Source organism: Mytilus edulis, chromosome 14 (assembly GCF_963676685.1).
Source record: "Mytilus edulis chromosome 14, xbMytEdul2.2, whole genome shotgun sequence".
Lineage (NCBI taxonomy): Eukaryota > Metazoa > Mollusca > Bivalvia > Mytilida > Mytilidae > Mytilus > Mytilus edulis.
In genome coordinates this window covers 65,875,467-65,896,936 of record NC_092357.1, presented here as the reverse complement: position 1 = coordinate 65,896,936, position 21,470 = coordinate 65,875,467, and the positions used below count along the sequence as shown (strand labels likewise).

The window sequence follows — 21,470 nt, the reverse complement described above, 5'->3', positions numbered from 1 at the left end:
TAAGTTCTAATTATTAAACTTCAGCTATGCAAGGTTTTGAAATAATGCAGGTTCTATTCAATTTACCAGAGATGTAGATAAACATAATATATGTATACCATTATATATATTATAATTTTATGACAATTATACATCACAGTTTATGAAAAGAAACAATTATACAAATGACAAATGAAATGATGAATTACCCATAAGGCCACATTGATTATTCTGCCATTGTTATGAATCACTTATTTTCTTCCAGAAAAATGTCTAAAATGGAAATTTTGAATAGATAGTAGCCAGGAGTCGAATCTTACATTGAGAAAATTCCAGAACAAAAATGTAAAAAAAACATTGTTTGAATTTAGAAAAAAAAATTGGCAATTACTGCAGTATCTTCATCAGGGTTAAAATAATGAAAACAACAAACAAATTTTATTTGGCATTAAACATTACACAAAAATCAACAAATTGATATATTCATCATTAGTAAATAAGCAAACAAAAATAATTGCTAATAATAACTATTTCATTCTTTAAATTAATAATTACACAACTTCATTCTTAATATTGATAGACTTAGCTGTGGGTTTTAATTTATTTTAAATTTGTCACCTGGATTATTGTTCCTCAAATTCAACTTTTTTTTTTATTGTTTGTGGCATATGTATTATTCAAACTTAAATTGATAAGATTTTTACAATCTTTAAATTTTGGATAAAATTTTTATGAAACGACCTGGATAAGCAAATCTCATATATAAAAAATTGGGAAATCGTAATTCCAAAGAAAGTAATATGTCACGGTTAAATGAAAAACTAATAGATAGATTGACAAAAAATCTTAGATATAGAAACTAAATTTAGAGACATATAAATACATGTATACAACACAAGCTTCATAGAATTTTTTATTTACACAATAGAATAGATTAAAAAAATGTTATAAAAATTTCATTAAATGTTAGAAATATGAACTATTGCACACTGAATTATCTTCCACTGCCTTGACATGAATTTTCTGATATTTCTTGTTTAATATCTTTAAGAGATTGGAAGGTTTCGGCTATGAACACCTCCTTTTCACTGGACGCTATAGCCTTTATTTCGTCCGTGTCAGATATCTTAATACCAACAGTTATAACTTTAACACCTTTCTGTTTCAAAGCTTCCGCTGATGGTATCGTATCTCTGGAATTGAGATTTGACTGACCATCGGTCAACAGTATTACAATGTCCTCGGCCGAACTTCTGCCACCATTCATTTTCAACACATCGGCTGCAGTACGTAGACCTCCAGCAGTATTCGTTGAGCCTGCTTTATAACGTGTTGTAGAAATAACCCTACCAACATCACCATTAGAATATCTACCGAGGCTGAAAACCAAGCGTACCTGAGTACTGTAAGTTATAAGGGCAAATCTGTGCTCGTTTGAAGCGCTGCCCATTTCTTCTACTAATGCATTTACGAAATCTAACATATATTGGAAATTATCCTTGCCGACACTGGATGATGAATCCAATACAAACACTATATCCTTTCTGTCTAAACAGGCTACAAATAAAAAAAGTTAAGTTTTATTTAATATGTTATTGCCTTCAAAAGAAAATATAGTGCAATTGTAAATCTGTTGATGCAGCATACTTCAGTAATAATGGAAAATCCGTTTCACAGATGATATCAGATTGATTTGATTTGATTTGATATGTTCCTTATGTTGAAACTGCAATCCTGTTCTATTTCTATGAATATGACCTACTAAATAAGACTACTAGTATTTACCAGATTTGTACTAACATAGGCAACATGACAGGTGCCACATGTGGAGCAGGCTAACCCTTGAGGGGGGATAGGACCTTTATTGGGATTCTTGGATCGGGTGTTTTTAAGCTCGGGATTTCGGGATTGACTCTTTCGGGATCTGGGAATTTTTTTTTCGAATTTCGGGATCTCTGGATTTCGTGTTTTTAAGCCCGGGATTTCAGATCTGGTGTTTTTAAGCCCAGGATTTCGGGATCAGGACCCCTCCTACCCCCTCTCACCCTTCCAGAGCACCTGAGATTTACTGATTACCCCCTGTTTTTGGTGTAGTTTGTGTTGCTTAGTCTTTAGTTTTCTACGTTGTGTCTTGTGTAGTATTATTTGTCTGTTTGTCTTTTTCTTTTTCAGCCATGGTGTTGTCAGTTTATTTTTGATCTATGAGTTTGATCTTTCGCCTCTCTTTTCAAACCGTGCTTTGTTAACAGAACTACCAACATTCAAGTTCACATAAGTTCAAAGAATCCTTATTCAAAGTACAAAATTTTCATCCTTATGTAAGTCATTGCCCTTATTCCAAAATTATTTTTTTTTAAATTGCAATTTGTTGCTTAGTGTAAAAACATCAAAATCCAGATCAAAAACAAAATTTCCAACTGGCCCAAATATCTTTCAAAGCAGAATTGGAAACTTAATATGTTTCTCAGATTTTTTTTTATTAATCATGTTAATGTGGATAACAGTTGTTGGCCAAATCATTTGGAAATATCAATCTAAATATATAACTAAAATAGAACAAACTTAGGATAAAAAATTTAAATACATGTACTCCTTTGACATAACTTCATATATAAAGCAAAGAAGTCTTGTCTTAATAAACCGTTCAGCCATTAAGGATTTGTTCCGAAATAACAAGCTTTTTAAAAGACTTATAAATTGATGGTATATAAATAAAGAAACATTTATTTAAAGATATAAGTCATTGAAATTTTTCTCTCTAAATCTTTCATGAACTTTACATTGGCCTTTTTTCTTTTAAAAACAATGCAAAATAATGACATTTTGATTTATATGTAATCAAATTATTGAAAGAAAAGTAAGGATTAGCAGGCTTAATTTATAATGGCATCACATGGATAAATTCAGAGAGAATTCAGAGTATCTGGCAAAAAGTCAAAAATAAGGTAAGTGAACATCCTCAAAATTCTTATATATTTATATAATTTAATTTTGGATGTAACGCGTCTTCTGATTGGCTGACGTTATTTTGTTATGAGCCCATAGACATAATTTAGTCATGTGACAGTGACGTCATCAACGTTTTTTCATGGTTTTCTACGGTTTAAAATGGAATTTAGAATAAAATTATAAGGAATGACTGTAATATTTTTTCTGTCTATTCAAAATAACATAAAAAATGTGATGCACACTGTTAAATAACCTGCTACGCGCGTTATTCAGTGTGTACCAAATTTTTTATGTTATTCCTTCATAGACAGAAAAAATATTACAGTCATTCCTTAAATAATAACCATAATTATACATAATTATACACAAAAAGTATTTCTTTATACAGTTTTTACTATTCCAGTAGACTGTATTATTAAGTATATACATATTCTTATATATGTTGTCTCATCCAAAATTTTATGTGTTTTTGATGCATTTTTATTTTTATGTTCTGTAAATTCAGAAATCATTGTGATGTTTTTATTATTGTGAAAATGCGACAGGGTTATAATTGCAAAATTTTAAACTTCCATTTTAGTCTAATATGACAAAATCTCAATAATAATTCTAATGCAACAACATTTGTAACGTTCATTTTGATTGGATAACGTCACTTATTTACATGGTATCAATTGACAATTGATGCTATGGGACGTAGGCGCAAGCGCAGACGGCATATGAAATATTTCAAATACAGGTTTTAACGTTGTTTTCTGTCAGTTTCATTAGAATGGAGATAACGATATTGTATTTTAAGCTCCGATGGCATCAATTGGGGATTTGATGGTCGCAAATACCCGTTTGATGTCTACGCTAACGCGTCTCCAGTAAACTTAATTTGCGACCATCAAATCCCCAATTGATGCCATCGGAGCTTAAAATACAATACAGTTATATCTTAAATGTATGTAATAATTTCTGAATTTACAGTATATTATTTCTTAAATTCTCTGTATTTCTCTATAAACCTTTGTACTTGCATGGTTTTAATAGAATATATATTTATACATACCTTTCTCACACCTAAGACCTGAGTATCCCATTGGACATTTACATTGGAACGTATTGACCCCAACACTGCAGACACCACCATTCAAACAAGGGTTCTCGTTACACATTGATTCATCTGGAAAATAACAGTATAATGATTATCTCCCTTTTTCAAATTATTATAAAATTGTCTCCCCTACTTTGAATTTTTAATTATTTTTTTAAAAATATACACTACATGTCTCTTGATGAAAAAGAACATTTCCATCCAATAATCTTATAGCAAGGTAAAAATAAGTATAACAAGTGAAAAGTACAAAGAAATTCAACTTTGAATATATTTTTTTTAATTGCTAGGTGAAAATGTTGATCTCTTAAGAAAACATCTTTAAATAGTGAAAAATTTATATGAAACAAGAATGTGTCATTTGTACAGGGATGCCCCATCTGCAATATCATTTTCTATGTTCAGTGGACCATGAAAATGGGATAAAATCTCTACTTTGGCAGTAAAATTAGACAGATCATATCATAGAAACATGTTTACTAAGTTTCAAGTTGATGGGGAATAAAAACCCAATGTATCAATAACAGATCTCCAATTAGCCGTTTCAGAATCTAATGCATCCTGGGTAATATTTTCAAAAGTGGACACCAAAACGTTGTGATTGGTTACAAATGTCATAAACAATGGAAATTTAACCAATGACGTGACGTTATTTTCATTTTGGGGTACGGACAATGAAATTACCCATAGTCCTTTAGATTCTGAAACGGCCAATTGAGAAGTAATTCACATAATTCTTTGCATTTTGATAAATAGCTAGTATATTGTTCATATTTCACTATTTTGGGAAATCTTATATATATGCCTAAATATGCTATGTTTATATTTTGGTAGCAAAGGAATAATGGGAATAAATATGGAATTTTCACATATTTTTATAACTTAACGATCTGTATCTATAATTGGGATTCTTTAAAACAATTCCTTTTAAGCAGAATAGATAATTTTTTGAGAGGAAAATTTGAAAATACTTTTAATCCACCATTTTCTAAGTAAGGAAATGCCTGTAACCAGTTAAGAATATGACAGTTGTTTTCTATTCGTTTGATGTATTTGAACTCTTAAAATCAACATATAATCATATATTATGAATATTCAAAGAAAGTGATTATTTTCATGCATCATGCTTGCAATTTTTTTTTTACTTTTCATTTGCTTGAATTTCTTTATTCAAAGGTTTCATTTTTCATTTATCCTTTCACATACCTGCCCTCCCCTCTCCCCTTTTACCACTATCTTATAGATTTTAAAAATTACCTCTACATGTGGCTTTAACCAAGTCAGTTGTCAAACGTGTCAATGCATTGAAATCATCAATTATATGCATATTATTAGCAACAGGTTCACTAGCCATTGCTTCCAACTCTGCTGAATCAAAAGAACCTACACCAATAGTTATAACATGTACCCCTTCTTCTTTCGCTTTTTGAGCCTCGGGAATCGTGTTCTCTGCATGTATATTAGATACACCATCTGTTATAATGATCACTGTAAAGGAAAGATAAATAAATTGCATACAGGAAGATATGTAGTTTAAACACACAAAAAAACATTGTGTACATCGATAAAAGGTTGATTAAAAATCTCTAGTTATAAAGCCCAAATGTCCAATCCTGGCTCGACAACTCTGTCACATGTCTGAATTGCCATGAGGTTTGGTATACTTGGTACTAAAATACAGTATTTATTAACACAAAATTTTTTTCATATCACCAACTTTTGGTACTCGGTCAGACAAGAGCAACATAAAAATGTAAATTCAATGGGAGGAAAATTGGCAAAAAAAACCTAGAAAAAATCCTGTCCTGAAATTTTTTAACCACAAAATGAACTAAATTTTAAAAGAATTTCATTCTAACACTAAATTTCTAAAAATCCCATTTACTGAAGCCTTTAGATAAATACCACAATAAATCATAATCTATATAGATTTACTTACAGAAATTTTGTGCATCAGGTCGGTCACCTCTTGATGGATTAAATACACTTCTTCTAACCATTTTAATTCCAGCAGCTGTGTTTGTGTTACCATAAACATAGCCAACACTAGAAATAGCATCTTCTACTCCAGATTTAGTAATATAATCATCAAGATGGAATCCCATTCTTGCCGATGTACTGTATGAGACCACTCCTATACGTGTGTGTCGCTTTCCAATGGTCAGTTCCTCCACAACTTTGTAAATAAAGTCTTTGACCAGTCGGAAGTTATGTTGACCAATACTACCAGAGGAATCAATTAGGAAAGCAACATCTGCCTTGGCATCACAAGCTGCAGAGAGAACAAGTACATTACAGGTAGTTAATGAAGTCCTTACACTTAATCTTTTGGATGTGGACTGATTGATACTTTTTGTATTGTATCAATTAAGGATCTGCTTACCCTTCCAGAGTACCTGAGATCACCCCTAGGTTCTGGTGAAGTTCGTGTTGCTTATTCTATAGTTTTCCATGTTGTGTCATGTGTTCTATTGTTTGTCTGTTTGTCTTTTTCATTTTTAGCCATGGCATTGTCAGTTTATTTTCGATTTATGAGTTTGACTGTCCCTCTGGGATCTTTAGTCCCTCTTTTAAGGTCACACTTAATCAGTTGGATTTGTAATGATTGATACATTGGTAAATGTATTGCATTTAATAAGGCCCTTTGTTTTTCTCGTTCAACTTATTTCACATTTTTTAAGCCTGGTCCTTTTATGCCTGTTAATAAGGTATATATTTTTCTCATTGCTGAAGGCTGTGTTATAACCTGTAATTGCCTACATCTTCTTTATTTGAACCATGGTGGTAAATTGTCTCCTATATTTTTTATAGTAATACAATGATGGAAAAACTTGAATTGTAAAGTCTGATAATAGTCCTGTTTACTTACAGAGGGGACATAACTCACTTTGATTTATGTTTACTTACAAAGGGGAGATTACTCACTTTGGTTCATGTTTACTTACAGAGGGGACATAACTCACTTTGATTTATGTTTACTTACAAAGGGGAGACTACTCACTTTGATTCATGTTTACTTACAGAGGGGACATTACTCACTTTGATTCATGTTTACTTACAGAGGGGAGATTACTCACTTTGATTTATGTTTACTTACAGAGGGGACATTACTCACTTTGATTCATGTTTACTTACAGAGGGGAAATAACTCACTTTGATTTATGTTTACTTACAGAGGGGACATAACTCACTTTGATTTATGTTCACTTACAGAGGGGAGATTACTCACTTTGATTTATGTTTACCTACAGAGGGTAGATTACTCATTTTGATTCATGTTTACTTACAGAGGGGAGATTACTCACTTTGATTTATGTTTACTTACAGCGGGGAGATTACTCACTTTGATTCACGTTTACTTACAGAGGGGACATAACTCACTTTGATTTGTGTTCACTTACAGGTGGGAGATAACTCACTTTGATTTGTGTTACAGAGGGCACATAACTCACTTTGATTCATGTTTACTTACAGAGGGGACATAACTCACTTTGATGTGTGTTTACTTACAGAGGGGAGATAACTCACTTTGATTTATGTTTACTTACAGAGGGGAGATTACTCACTTTGATTTATGTTTACTTACAGAGGGGAGATTACTCACTTTGATTTGTGTTTACTTACAGAGGGGAGATAACTCACCTTGATCACAGTTCACTCCAGCAAAACCTTCTCTGCATTCACAAAAGTAACTGTTGCGTTCACTAACACAATGGCCACCATTCTGACAGGGATTTGTCTCACACATATCTTTCTCTACAATAAGAAGTTTTTGTTTATTCAAAAATTGAGACATCATGAATACAAGATAGAAAACTTCCCTACTTTGAAAACCTCTAGGAATACTTTGCCTTATGTTACTGCACTGGGCACATTGTGTTTACTTTGATTCAAATAATGCTTTTTTTTTAAATTTAGAATTTGAAATGAGGAGTGTGTAAAAGAGACCAAATTAAAGAGCAGAAAACAGCCTAATAAAGAAGGATAATGGAATCACTGAAAACACTTGATATTGTTAGATGTGTTGAAATGACAAGAATCATCATCTCCAGACCCTGCTTACAAATAAAACTTGAAGCATTTTGTATGGAAACATAAAGGTTGCTATGTAAAATATCGGTTATTTTCACCAATTAAAGCCATTTCCAAATACCAAGTCCAAAGCCTGTAATTTCAGCACAAATCAGTAGATCAGGGTAACACAAATGATCACGACAATAAGTAATCAGGGTAAAAAAAAAAAATTCTGGATTAAACGCTTCTTGGTATGTTTTGTTTCATTATTATTGGAAAAGAATCTGTAGCATTGTTTGAGGATAGGAAAGTACATTTTTATTAATTTTTAAGAACGTTGTTTTGACTTGTATAAGCTGTTCAATAACTTTAACTAAAGATTTAATTCTAGTCAATTGAAATTTTGACTTTAACACAAATATCTATGTTTCAACAAGGGAGATAACTCTTATTTTCTGTTTTTAAATTTATACTTTCCATTACATAGATAAGCTATAATGTTGTCAGATATATCAGTTAATCCAGCAACATCTTTAGACTGGTACACATATTTACTAACAAGGGAGATAACTGTTTAAACAGGGGAGGTAACACATCTTGTTCCTATTCATACTTACCATTACAAAGATAAGCCATAATGTTGTCAGATATATCAGTTAATCCAGCAACATCTTTAGACTGGTACAAATATTTACTGACAGGAGAGCTAACTGCTGCCATCATAAATTCTTCATCAGATGCTGACAAACCAATGCCTGATAAAAGATAAATTGACATGTTATTTGAGATCTCACAAATAAAATTGAGAATGGAAATGGGGAATGTGTCAAAGCAACAACAACCTGACCATAGAGCAGACAACAGTTAAAGGCCACCAATGAGTTTTCAATGTAGCCAGAAACTCCCACACCCGGAGGTGTCCTTCAGCTGGCCCCTAAACAAATATTTATACTAGTTCAGTGATATTATGAACGTTATACTCAACTCTGAATTATACACAAAAAAACTAAAATAAAAAAAATGTTTAACCCTGCCGCATTTTGACGCCTGTCCCGAGTCAGGAGCCTCTGGCCTTTGTAAGTCTTGTATGATTTTTCATTTTAATTAATTCATATATTTCAGAGTTTAGTATGATGTCCATTATCACTGAACTAGTACACATTTGTTAAGGTGCCAGCTGAAGCGCACCTCTTGGGGCAGGATTTTCTTGCTGTGTTGAAGATCAGTTGGTGTCCTTTAGCTGTTTTCTACACTTTGGTCGGGTTGTTGTCTATTTGACAAATTCCTCATTCCCATTCTCATTTTATTAGAATGCTAGTATCAGAGTGTATCATCTGAATATAAGTTTACCAACATAAAATCATAGCATATTTTTCCAACATTGTGAAATTTAGAAATAAATAAGATACAAAGTTTCCATCACTCTTAAATAAATTAAAAAAAAAAATGTGGTAGGGTTGACCTGAATTTTGAGATTCTTTACTATATATACACTGAAGAACTTAAAACAAGCATTCAAATTAGTTAAAATGATACTAATTCAAAAAATGTACCAATCTAATTGAAATTTAATCTCTCACTCGCTATTTTTTTTATTCTTGGTCGCTGTGAATTGAAATTTAATCTCTCACTCGCTATTTTTTTTATTCTTGGTCGCTGCGTGGGAGCGCAGCGACCAAGAATAAAAAAAATAGCGAGTGAGAGATTAAATTTCAATTAGATTGAAAAATGTACTAGTAGATTAAGAACAGTAATGACATTAAAAGAGGAGCATAAGGTCCTCTTGCACTTAAAAACCCTATGGAGAAAGTAAGCAGGTATGAAATACTAAATTTACAGTAAAACCCTCATTTCCTCATGATAAATCCCTTACCAACACCGATGACTTTTGTTCCCTTCTAAACTTGTTTTAATGACAAATCCCTTACCAACAACGATGACTTTTGTTCCCTTCTAAACTTGTTTTAATGACAAATCCCTTACCAACAACAATGACTTTTGTTCCCTTCTAAACTTGTTTAAATGACAAATCCCTTACCAACAACGATGCCTTTTGTTCCCTTCTAAACTTGTTTAAATGACAAATCCCTTACCAACAACGATGACTTTTGTTCCCTTCTAAACTTGTTTAAATGACAAATCCCTTACCAACAACGATGACTTTTGTTCCCTTCTAAACTTGTTTAAATGACAAATCCCTTACCAACAACGATAACTTTTGTTCCCTTCTAAACTTGTTTTAATGACAAATCCCTTACCAACAACGATGACTTTTGTTCCCTTCTAAACTTGTTTTAATGACAAATCCCTTACCAACAACGTTAACTTTTGTTCCCTTCTAAACTTGTTTTAATGACAAATCCCTTACCAACAACGATGACTTTTGTTCCCTTCTAAACTTGTTTTAATGACAAATCCCTTACCAACAACGATAACTTTTGTTCCCTTCTAAACTTGTTTAAATGACAAATCCCTTACCAACAACGATGACTTTTGTTCCCTTCTAAACTTTTTTAAATGACAAATCCCTTACCAACGACGATGACTTTTGTTCCCTTCTGTTTGAGTTTATTTGCCTCTTCAATGACCTCGTCTTCTTGTCTTGTGCTTGTTGTGATCAGGACAACAATGTTTGGAGCATAATCACGTTCTCCGCCACCTTCTAGTACGCTGATCCTGGACTTACGTAAAGCCTCGGCTGGATCAGGATTACCTGGCATTCTCCTGTAAAAAGATAATAAACAGTTAGGGCTATTCCATTAAAATGTATTGGGGAGGGTATGAAGGGAAGTTTAATTATTGAATTAAGGTCACTGGTCTTTATCAGTATGATTCTATTACTATTTAGCTAGATTATCTAAACTAGAGGCTCTAAAGAGCCTGTGTCACTCATCTTGGTATTTGTGCATATTAAACAAAGGACACAGATGGATTCATGACAAAATTGTGTTTTGGTGATGGTGATGTGTTTGTAGATCTTACTTTTACTGAACATTCTTGCTACTTACAATTTTCTATATCTATATAGACTTGGCCCTTTATATACAGAGGAAAATATTTTGTAAAAATTTACAAAAAATTACCAAATTAATGAAAATTGTTAAAAATTACTATAAAGGGCAATAACTCCTTAAGGGGTCAACTGACCAATTTCGTTATGCTGACTTATATTTAGATCTTACTTTGCTGAAAATTATTGCTGTTAACAGTTTAAATCTATGTATAATAATATTCAAGATAATAAGGCCAATTAAAATTAATTGATAGATTTTCATCCCCGCCCACCCCTCTGAAATCTTCCCGCCCCGATTTTTTTTATTTTTGAAAAATTACGATTTCCGGATTTTGTTCATTTCCATTGCCGGTAACCGTCGATAATTTCGTTTCATGTGAAACTTCCTGTTTCTAATTTCGGTTTTCGTATTTCTTAGAGAATTCTTACTGATTGAGTCGATATATTCTGCTGATATATGATGACAACATCATTTACCGAGAATAGAGATTGATTACGAGAAGGGCGTGAAAGATTCGGGTTACGAGTAATACGCTGTGTCCAAGAACGCAAATCGCAGTATGTCACAAATGACACAAATGTTTGTGAGAAAAACACCTTGGATTTCTTTTATTTATACAATGACTTTGTGTCAAGAAATTTGGACTGTGAATGAAACCCAAAAGCATAAGAATCGTGGAACATGTTTGACTGGAATACAGAAATTGATACAAGCATGAACTTTATAGATTGGTGACCAATTGAGTTCAGAAAATGGACAAACATACGCATTTTTAATTTATTAATTTATAGCAAGCTCTTAGATTTAGATTTATCCATGCCTTTCGTTTTTTGTAGAAAAACAGCAAACATCCTCTGTCCCAATACCCACGATAGAGTCATTAAACAACTTTATGTTCTGACATTGTTATTATATTTGCATCTTGCATATTAAGGACCAACCCTATTATTTCAACACTGTTTGAGTTTTCATTTTATTCCGTACTTATCGTGCTCGTGTTGCATACCAATGCCTTTGTTTCATTTTATTAGGACAAAAAAAAAACAACATTGCTTAGAAAGCAAAATACATTTGATAGAGATAGTCCAACTTAAGAGAGCATTTCTCCACATTTCTGTTGTTTACTATAAAATAGGTTTCTAAAGTGGCAATTACATGTAGAACAGTGGTTGCCAATCAGATATATATATTTACGAATTTAAAAAAGCGGCATCAGCATATGGAGTATATGTGTCTCAATTAGAGCTAGCTAAAAGTACCTTAATTTTGTTGAACAAGGAATACTGCTTTCTCAAAAGTTGCTAAGACAGGACTATGAATCAATCAAATTAAGGTCATTACTCAAGCAATTTTATGGTCGCCATCATGAGCTGATTGGCCATTATGACAAAAGTGTGTCAGAAATCATATCTCAGTGATATTCTTCCTCAATCATAACAACCTTCCATCATTACCGAACTGAACAAAGAAATAACATGATGGGTGCCATATACTGTGCAGGAAATGCTTACCCTTCCGGAGCACCTGATTTCACTCCTGGTTTTTAGTGGAGTTCGTGTTGTTTCCTACTTATTATTTGTAACTGTTGATGTAAATGTCTTTTGGTTTTATGAGTCTTTGGTTACTCCTTGGTTTTGATTGTTATTGTCTTATACACGATACCTTATGGATGTATTTACATGATATAAGCTTATTATTACACTTGCATATATGAATAACACGTGACAAGAAGGTTTCATATGAAATAAAATTTAAAAAATAAAATCCTCCCACCCGTCCCATTTTTTTTCAAAAATTTGGATGAAAATCTACTAATTAATTTTAGTTGGCCTAACCAAAAACGGCAAAATTTCCTTAAAATTACCAATTCAGGGGCAGCAACCCAACAACTGGTTGTCCAATTCATCTGAAAATTTCAGGGCAAATAGGTCTTGACCTGATGAACAATTTAATCCCTGTCAGATTTGCTCTAAATGCTTTGGTTTCAGAGTTATAAGCCAAAATCTACATTTTACCCCTATGTTCTATTTTTAGCCATGGTGGACATCTTGGTTGGTTGGCTGGGTCACCGGACACATTTTTTAAACAAGATACCCCAATGATGATTGTGGCCAAGTTTGGTTAAATTTGGCCCAGTAGTTTGAGAGGAGAAGATTTCTGTAAAAGTTATTACAACGACGGACGACGGACGCCAAGTGATGAGAAAAGAGCCAAGAGAGCTAAAAATGGTTCTTGGTTGGGATGATATTTTGAAAGTGTCTTCCTATCCTCTCACATACAATTTAAAAGAATAGCCCTTAGCAATAAAAATGAAAATAATAGTTTATAATTTGGAAGTGCTTTTCCAGATTAACCTTCATGAGAAACGCTCAAAAGTCCATAATTTAAAAGCCAATGATACATTAGTTACAGTTGAAGAGCTACATATTGAAGACCCATTCTCGCTACATTGAAGACCCATTGGTTGCCTTCGGCTGTTGTTTGCTCTATGGTCGGGTGGTTGTCGCTTTGACATATTCACCATTTCCTTTCTCAATTTTATAACCAAAACCTAAAAAAAGTAGCCAAACCTTTTTAAGTGGTTAAGCAAGGGTTTTTATACAATGGACTCTGCTAGATCATATACCTATTATGTGCATGGGATAATAAAATACACAATAAATATTCTTCTCCGGTAGCCAGTTATCTTAAAGTGTGTACCACATTTTTTATGCTATTACAATAGACAGACAAATTATTACAGTCATTCCTTCTAACTTAATTATAAATTTCGTTTCTAATGAGTAAATTTTGAAGAAGTGACGTCAAGAAAACATGACAAAATTTTGTCTATGAGTGGATAGACAAAACACTGTCAGCCAATCAGAAGACGTGTTACATCCCAAATTAAAATTATTACCTGATAGATGAGACAGCATTAAGCACATTCCTCTTCTTGAAACTTTCTCTGAATGTTAGTTTAACATCAGAAGCACTTCCAAATTGTACAATTCCTGCATTCATCCTGCTCTTGAAAGACATCCTTTTGACCATAGATTTGATAAATCTTCTAACTTGACGTAATTGTGGTTTGGAGACATATCTTGAAGTGTCGACAGCAAATACAATATCTGCCTTGGCCTGACATCCTACAAATATATATAAAAATATCAATATAAACAATATATGTTGAAATGTGATTTGGTGCAAAAATAGGTAATCACTGACAGGGATGAAACAAGGTGACCTTTGTGGTAGGTTTGACTGTAATTACTGTTATTTCAGAAATAACTGTAAGTTTTTTTTCTATGCAAATAATATGCAACTGGGCAAGTATTGTAATAATAAAGACTTTTATTTTGAGGTCCATACATAGATCTGTATATTGAATTTTCCTGAAATTGAATAATTGATTTCACTGTTTAGACCATACTAGGCAATACTAATTTCTTTATTATCAGTGTACAGTGAAGCCTGGCTAAACCGAATCCTGCATCAACCAAAAACCTGTATAAACCAAACATGTTTTAACCATGTCATTGTATGCATTGTGAACCTGATAAAACCGAATATCAGCCAGAACCGATAAAATTATAAGTCCTGAAGAGGTTTGGTTTAAACAGGTTTCACTGTTCTTATTTTATTTCTACTTACTTCTGTTACAACTTTCTCCCGTGTATCCTGGAACACAGTCACACCTGTAACCTAGAGCATCACTCTGACAAGTACCTCCATGTTCACAGGGGTTTCCTCCACAATAATCTTTTACTGCAATGATAAAGGTGCTTATCAATTGCAAAAATATTGAATCAAGTTATACTACAATCCAACCCCCTTCCACTCAATATACTTTTGATATATAAAAGTAAGGATATTCAATTATCTCCCCTTAATTTGAAAACAAATCCAATTATCTCCACTTTAATTTGCAATAACTCCAATTATCTCCCCTTTAAATGATGTAAGATTCATTTAGCTGTGATAAGAAGCCTTGTGTAGCACTTTATATTAATAATGCATGGGTGTTAGGTAACTTTTCACAGGTAACTTTTCACACTGTAATGCACTAAGATTCACAATATTAATATTGAGAATCTTAGTGCATTACAGTGTGAAAAGTTACCCAACACCCATGGATTTGGATTTGACCTTCCAAACTCAGACTATAAGTCTTAATTGTACCAGCTAATCACGAAATGTTTAGACTTTCAAGCCGAAAAATCAGTCTTTCATAAATTTCTTAATTTCTTGTGGCTTGTCAGGCCTCTATTCATAAAATTTTACTGGCTGGGGCCATACTGTATGTTAATAATGATCATACCTGCCAACGGTCAATATTTGCGTGGAATTTCCCCCATGGAGGCTCCCAAATTGAAATTTTAACAAAACAATTTTTTTTACAATGAATTTCAAGAGGCTTATTATATTAAAGTATGAAGAAGCCAAAAAACAACATTAAATTGTTTTTGAAGACCCCCTTAAAGGTTTTTTAAGAGTATGGCAGTCATATTGCATGCAAAACCCCCATCAGCATTTTGAAAACTTGGCAGGTATGAATGAAGACTATATAATATAAAATTGATAACATACGTTCCATGACTGGTCTCAGCACCTGATCACTCAGACCCAGAAGGTCACTATCATCGTTAATCTCTTCAACATTAACACCTTGTGAAGTAGCAATATTCTCTAACTCTTCCCTGTGTCGAAGTTGTATACCAATTGGAATAATACTAATGCCAGAATTTATTGTCATTTCTGCTTCCATCATCGTATCTTCTTTTTTTATATCTGTCGACCCATCTGACAGTAAGAAAACAACATTTTTAACATCTGAACGATCCCCTGCATTGTTAAACATCCTCGTTCTAACTTCTCTGAAAGCATCGGCCATGTTGGCACGTCCACTTGTGTAATGAATGCTATCCACCGCCCGGTTGATTGTATCGGTATCAGTGTATCGGTTCATATTAAACTGGATCATCGGTGCAGAACTGTATTTCATGAATCCTACTCTGACACCACAGTCTTCTACGTTCATCTCACTGACAAGAGTTTCAGAATACCTTTTCATTCTTTCGAAAGTAGGACGGCCTATATTGTTGGAAGAGTCCAACATAAAGACAACATCAGCTTCTCCAGAACAAGCTACAAATAAATCAAAAATGCAATAACTATAATTTTTTAACAAATGTAGGTGTGAATGTATGTATGTATAAAATAAAAATATATATTTTGCATAAACAAATGTAGGTGCTACTTAATCAAGTCATTTCATGATCTCTTATTCTTATAAGAAATACAAAGAGGTAATGTGTGCTAAATTAAAATGAATTTAAAACAAAGTTTGAGTCTTTGCACTTCATCTAAGACACAAATAAATAAAAGATTTCAAAAGTTACATAGTTAGCCATAAAATGACAGTTAATTGAACAAAATTGTGCAATTTGGAATAATCTTTACCATTTTACTTGTTGAAGAGTACAATCCACGAAAATAGATATCAAGGAATATAAGCTAATTCAAAGTAGCTGAAAGACAAAAAAAAACATATGGAAGACATTTGCTGGTTAATACAGTCTAATATTTATTATACTGCCTCTTACCCTTTTCACAGTTTGCACCAAAGTAGCCATCAGGACAGTTACATCTATAACTCCTCAAGCCATCAATACACTCTGCACCGTTCTTACAAGGATTCTTATTACACAAATTAATATCTGAAATAAAACAATATATTAGTTTTTAAGATCTTAACCGTATATAAATGATTTATAATAATCTTAATGAAACCCAGATACTTGTTAAGATGTGTGTTAATCATTTTTGTTAAGGTTCTGTGCTGTAAATAATTTGTGCAGCATCCTGAATTAATTACCTTTTTAATTATTTTAATATATTTGAGGCATTATTTTTTTTACATATATCTTGTCTCTTGCACTTGAAGTATTTTATATCTTTAAGATGAGCAAATTAAGGGTGTATCTTTTATTGCAATGTATCTATTAATAGATGTTTTGCGAAAAGTTTTCTGTCTGACATAATGTAAACTAATAACATGGTATGGTAGGGGGAAATTATGTTAATCATGGCCATACATTGTGTTGTTCCTGATTTCAAGGGGTAACTTTACTAATACATAAAAGTTCCAGAGATGATACTATTTATTTTTTATACATTACCTTTACATAAAGGCTCCACCAGTTTTTCTCTCAGCTGTGAAAGTGCATCATAATTAGTGACTCGTATCAAATTATCTTGTACAGGTTCAGAGGTCAATCCAGTCAACTCAGGAGACGTTTGATCAAAGCCAACAGCTACCGTTATCAAGGTTGCACCCATGTTTTTCAGTAACTTAGCTTGCGGTAAAGTCTCAGTGTGCCTAATATTAGATTCTCCGTCTGTTACTATAACAACCACATTTGGTACTCCTACAATGTACATAATTTTAGTTTCTTGTGTATAATTGGGAGTTTAGTATGACGTCCATTATCACTGAACTAGTATACATATTTTTTAAGGGTCAGCTGAAGGACCCCTCCGGGTGCGAGAGTTTCTCGCTACATTGAAGACCCCTTGGTGGCCTTCGGCTGTTATTTGCTTAATGGTCGGGTTGTCGCTTTGACACATTCCCCATTTCCTTTCTCAATTTTATAATCAAACAATCAAACTGATAGATGGATAACATATTTAATGGCCAATGGCAACCTGTCATTTCAAAACTGATGCATTCTGGATAATATCCCATATTCAAAAGGGTAAACCAAAACATTTTGAATGGTTTTAAATGTACTCATCAATGAAAATTCAACCAATGATAAAATTTTATTCAGATTTTTAGTAGGCTAGTTTTCTATCCAAGGTAACTCTAACTTCCACTACTGTAAAAATAGCTTTCTACTCCATACTTAATCAGACATGAACATCCAACACTTCAATTCTCTTTGCCAAAAAAAAAACCCCAACCTACATGTACCTACCCACAGTAAAGTTTGGTAAAAAAACAAAATATTTTTAAGGGTGGCCCTATCAATTTTCTGTAAATCTTACCAGGTCTGTCTCCATTCGATGTTGTAAGCATTGTCTCTCTGACCATTCTTAGAGCGTCAGCTGTATTGGTAGAACCATAGACGTAACGAATCCTTGACAGAGCTCTCTCAATGTCTTGCATCTTGTTATAAGAGTTCAGATAGAATTCTTGTCTTGCGTTATCACTAAAGGTGACCGCCCCTACCCTGAAGTTACCGCTGTCAATCTCCAGATCATTCACGACATTATAGGTGAAGTTTAGAGTATTATAAAAGTCATACTGCCCAACACTACCAGATGAATCCAGAACAAAAATAATATCGGCTTCTGAAGTACATGCTGTAAACAAATAAAACTAAAATTACAATCTGGCCGACAATACCAGATTAATCCAGAATCCGCTTCTGAAGTACATGCTGTAAATAAATAAAACAAAAATTACAATCTGCCCGACAATACCAGATTAATCCAGAATCTGCTTCTGATGTATATGCTGTAAATAAATAAAACAAAAATTACAATCTGCCCGACAATACCAGATTAATCCAGAATCCGCTTCTGATGTACATGCTGTAAATAAATAAAACTAAAATTACAATCTGCCCGACAATACCAGATTAATCCAGAATCCGCTTCTGATGTACATGCTGTAAATAAATAAAACAAGAGGCTCTCAAGAGCCTGAATCGCTCATCTGGTAAACAATGCCTTATTAACTAAAGCCAAAAACTGCATTTTACCCTGTGTTCTATATTTAGCCATGACGGCCATGTTTTTTGATAAAATAGAAAATAAAACACAAACTTTATTTTATACACCCTACTGATCATTCAAATGAAGTTTGGTTGAATTTGGTTGAGTAATTTTAGAGGAGAAGATTTTTTTTAAAGTTAGCAAATATGATGAACAAATTGTGAAAAATTGTCATTAAAGCACAATAACCCCTTAAGGGGTCAATTGACAATTTTGGTCATATTAACCTATTTGTAGATCTTACTTTGCTGATCATTTTTGCTGTTTACAGTTTATCTTTATCTATAATAATATTCAAGATAATGACCAAAAACTGCAAAATTTCCTTAAAATTACCAATTAAGTGGCAGCAACCTAACAATGGGTTGTTTGATTCATCTGAAAATTTCAGGGCTGATAGATCTTGACCTAATGAACATTTTTACTATGTCAGATTTGCTCTAAATGCTTTCGTTTTTGAGATATAAGCCAAAAACTGCATTTGACCCCTATGTTCTATTTTTAGCGACCATGTTTGTTGATAGATCAAAACTTTGGATACAATTTATAAACTAGATACCCTAAGGAACATTCAGTTAAAGTTTGGAAGTATTTGGCCTAGTAGTTTCAGAGAAGAAGATTCTTGAAATAGTTTACGACGGACGACGACGAACGCCAAGTGATGTCATAAGCTCATTTGGCCCTTCGGCCCAGATGAGCGAAAAAAATTACAATCTGCCCGACAATACCAGATTAATCCAGAATCCGCTTCTGAAGTACATGCTGTAAATAAATAAAACTAAAATTACAATCTGGCCGACAATACCAGATTAATCCAGAATCTGCTTCTGATGTACATGCTTTTAAGAAGAACTTAAATTACAATCTATAAAAATTGTTAAACATAGGAATCTGTTGTTCAGTGGTTGCCATTTGTTGATTTTGTTCTTACTGTGTTTCTTGATTTTAATATATAGATAAGACCCTTGGTTTCCCTATTTGAATGGTTTTACACTATTTATATTTTGGGGCCTTCATAGACAACTGAAGGCTCTTCTAAAGGCTGTACTCTGCCAGTATAATGGTTTACTTTAATTTATTGATTGTAAATTAAAAACAATGATTCTTTAATTTGCATTACAAAAAAAATATCCTATGCCATTAATTATGTTGCTTAAACTAATCAAATCCATGTATAGATAATGCATGACATATTTGCCACTGGACATAAGCCAACCCAAAATCAATCATCACGTACATATATATGATGACTATAGATTATAATTTTTTCGGTACTCAGGGGGAAAAAAAATGCAGTTATCTTTCTTTACAGGAATTTCATTGATGCAAACAAATCTAGTATAATTAAATCAGGTGAACATAAGCCTGTCCCAAGTCAGGAGCCTGTAATTCAGTGGTTGTCGTTTGTTTATGTGTTACAATTTTGTTTTTCGTTCATTTTTTTATATAAATTAGGCCGTTTAAGTTTTCTCGATTGAATTGTTTTACATTGTCATTTCAGGGCCTTTTATAGCTGACTATGCGGTATGGTATGTGCTCATTATTGAAGGCTGTACGGTTACCTATAATTGTCAATTTCCGAGTTATTTTGGTCTCTTGTGGAGAGTTGTGTCATTGGCAATCATATCACATCTTCTTTTTTTATATGTACTTATATCCTAGTGGGCGTGTACTTACATTCTGGGGGCGTGTATTTATATCCTAGTGGGTGTGTACTTACATCCTGGTGGGCGTGTATTTATATCTTAGTGGGCGTGTACTTACATCCTGGTGGGCGTGGTGGGCGTGGTTTGTATGTTGTTGTAGGGGGTAATGTAGTTGTAATTACTGGTCTTCGTCTGAATGGAGGCCAGTCTGGAATTTTAGACACTGCAATAGAAAATTAAATATTTTATATATAATAATAATACATTAATTTTAATAACCAATGAAGAGAAGAGTTTTTTTAGGAATAAGTTACACTATAGCTACATAATGGTGTAACTGCATCCTTGAACAATAAGTTCTACTTTGACATGATATATAAAGATAAGCATTATAAAATAACAAAGTGCAGGAATTCCTTATTCATCTAGTACTGTAAATTCAGAAATTATTACAATGTTTTCATTATTGCCAAAGAATGCCACACGGATATAATTGCAATAATTTAAACTAACATTTTGAAATTTTAAATAAGAATTAAACAGATTTTTCACTAATTGCAAAAACTACAATTGCATTCAAGTCTAAAATGACAAAATCACAATATTTTTTTGTAAATGCACGCAATAGTTTCTAAATTTACAGTTTTTCATAAACAATACAGAGTTCACGAAAATGGTCGGTCCTGTCGGTCCTATCGGTCAAAATGAGACTCGGACCAGTATTTTGAAAGCTAGTGCCGGTCCTGATGACCGATGTAAAAACGGCCGTTGTAGTTCCTTTTTTATCGATAATTAGTTGTACCGCAACTAATTCCAATATGTGTTTACATCGGTCTTCAGATGTACCTGCTGCTAATTTCCGGTACTGGTTTCCTGTTATAAACAAACTGAAACCTAAGGACAACAAAGTGCCGATCTACACGTGGCCTGCTAAATTTGTTCTTGGCAAACAATCGGCGATTGAAATCTTAGATGGAGATAACAAATACTGAGAAAATGATTCAGTTG

The 21,470-nt window shown here is 33.0% G+C and overlaps 1 protein-coding gene across 1 annotated transcript in view; it reads right to left on the bottom strand.

Moving 5' to 3' along the window:
• Nucleotides 1-598: 598 nt before the first annotated feature.
• The window catches only part of LOC139503852 (uncharacterized), a 155,001-nt gene continuing 134,129 nt past the window's right edge, over nt 599-21,470 (bottom strand). Inside the window, exons 83-96 of the mRNA XM_071293807.1 lie at nt 20,581-20,685; nt 18,085-18,402; nt 17,217-17,465; nt 16,641-16,754; nt 15,625-16,182; nt 14,689-14,802; nt 13,955-14,183; nt 10,575-10,765; nt 8,659-8,796; nt 7,670-7,783; nt 5,967-6,299; nt 5,285-5,515; nt 3,983-4,096; nt 599-1,536 (exon numbers count right to left, since the gene is read on the bottom strand). Of these exons, the coding sequence (XP_071149908.1) occupies nt 974-1,536; nt 3,983-4,096; nt 5,285-5,515; nt 5,967-6,299; nt 7,670-7,783; nt 8,659-8,796; nt 10,575-10,765; nt 13,955-14,183; nt 14,689-14,802; nt 15,625-16,182; nt 16,641-16,754; nt 17,217-17,465; nt 18,085-18,402; nt 20,581-20,685 (3,371 nt within the window). The 3' untranslated portion in view covers nt 599-973. The remainder of the gene's footprint in view (nt 1,537-3,982; nt 4,097-5,284; nt 5,516-5,966; nt 6,300-7,669; nt 7,784-8,658; nt 8,797-10,574; nt 10,766-13,954; nt 14,184-14,688; nt 14,803-15,624; nt 16,183-16,640; nt 16,755-17,216; nt 17,466-18,084; nt 18,403-20,580; nt 20,686-21,470) is intronic.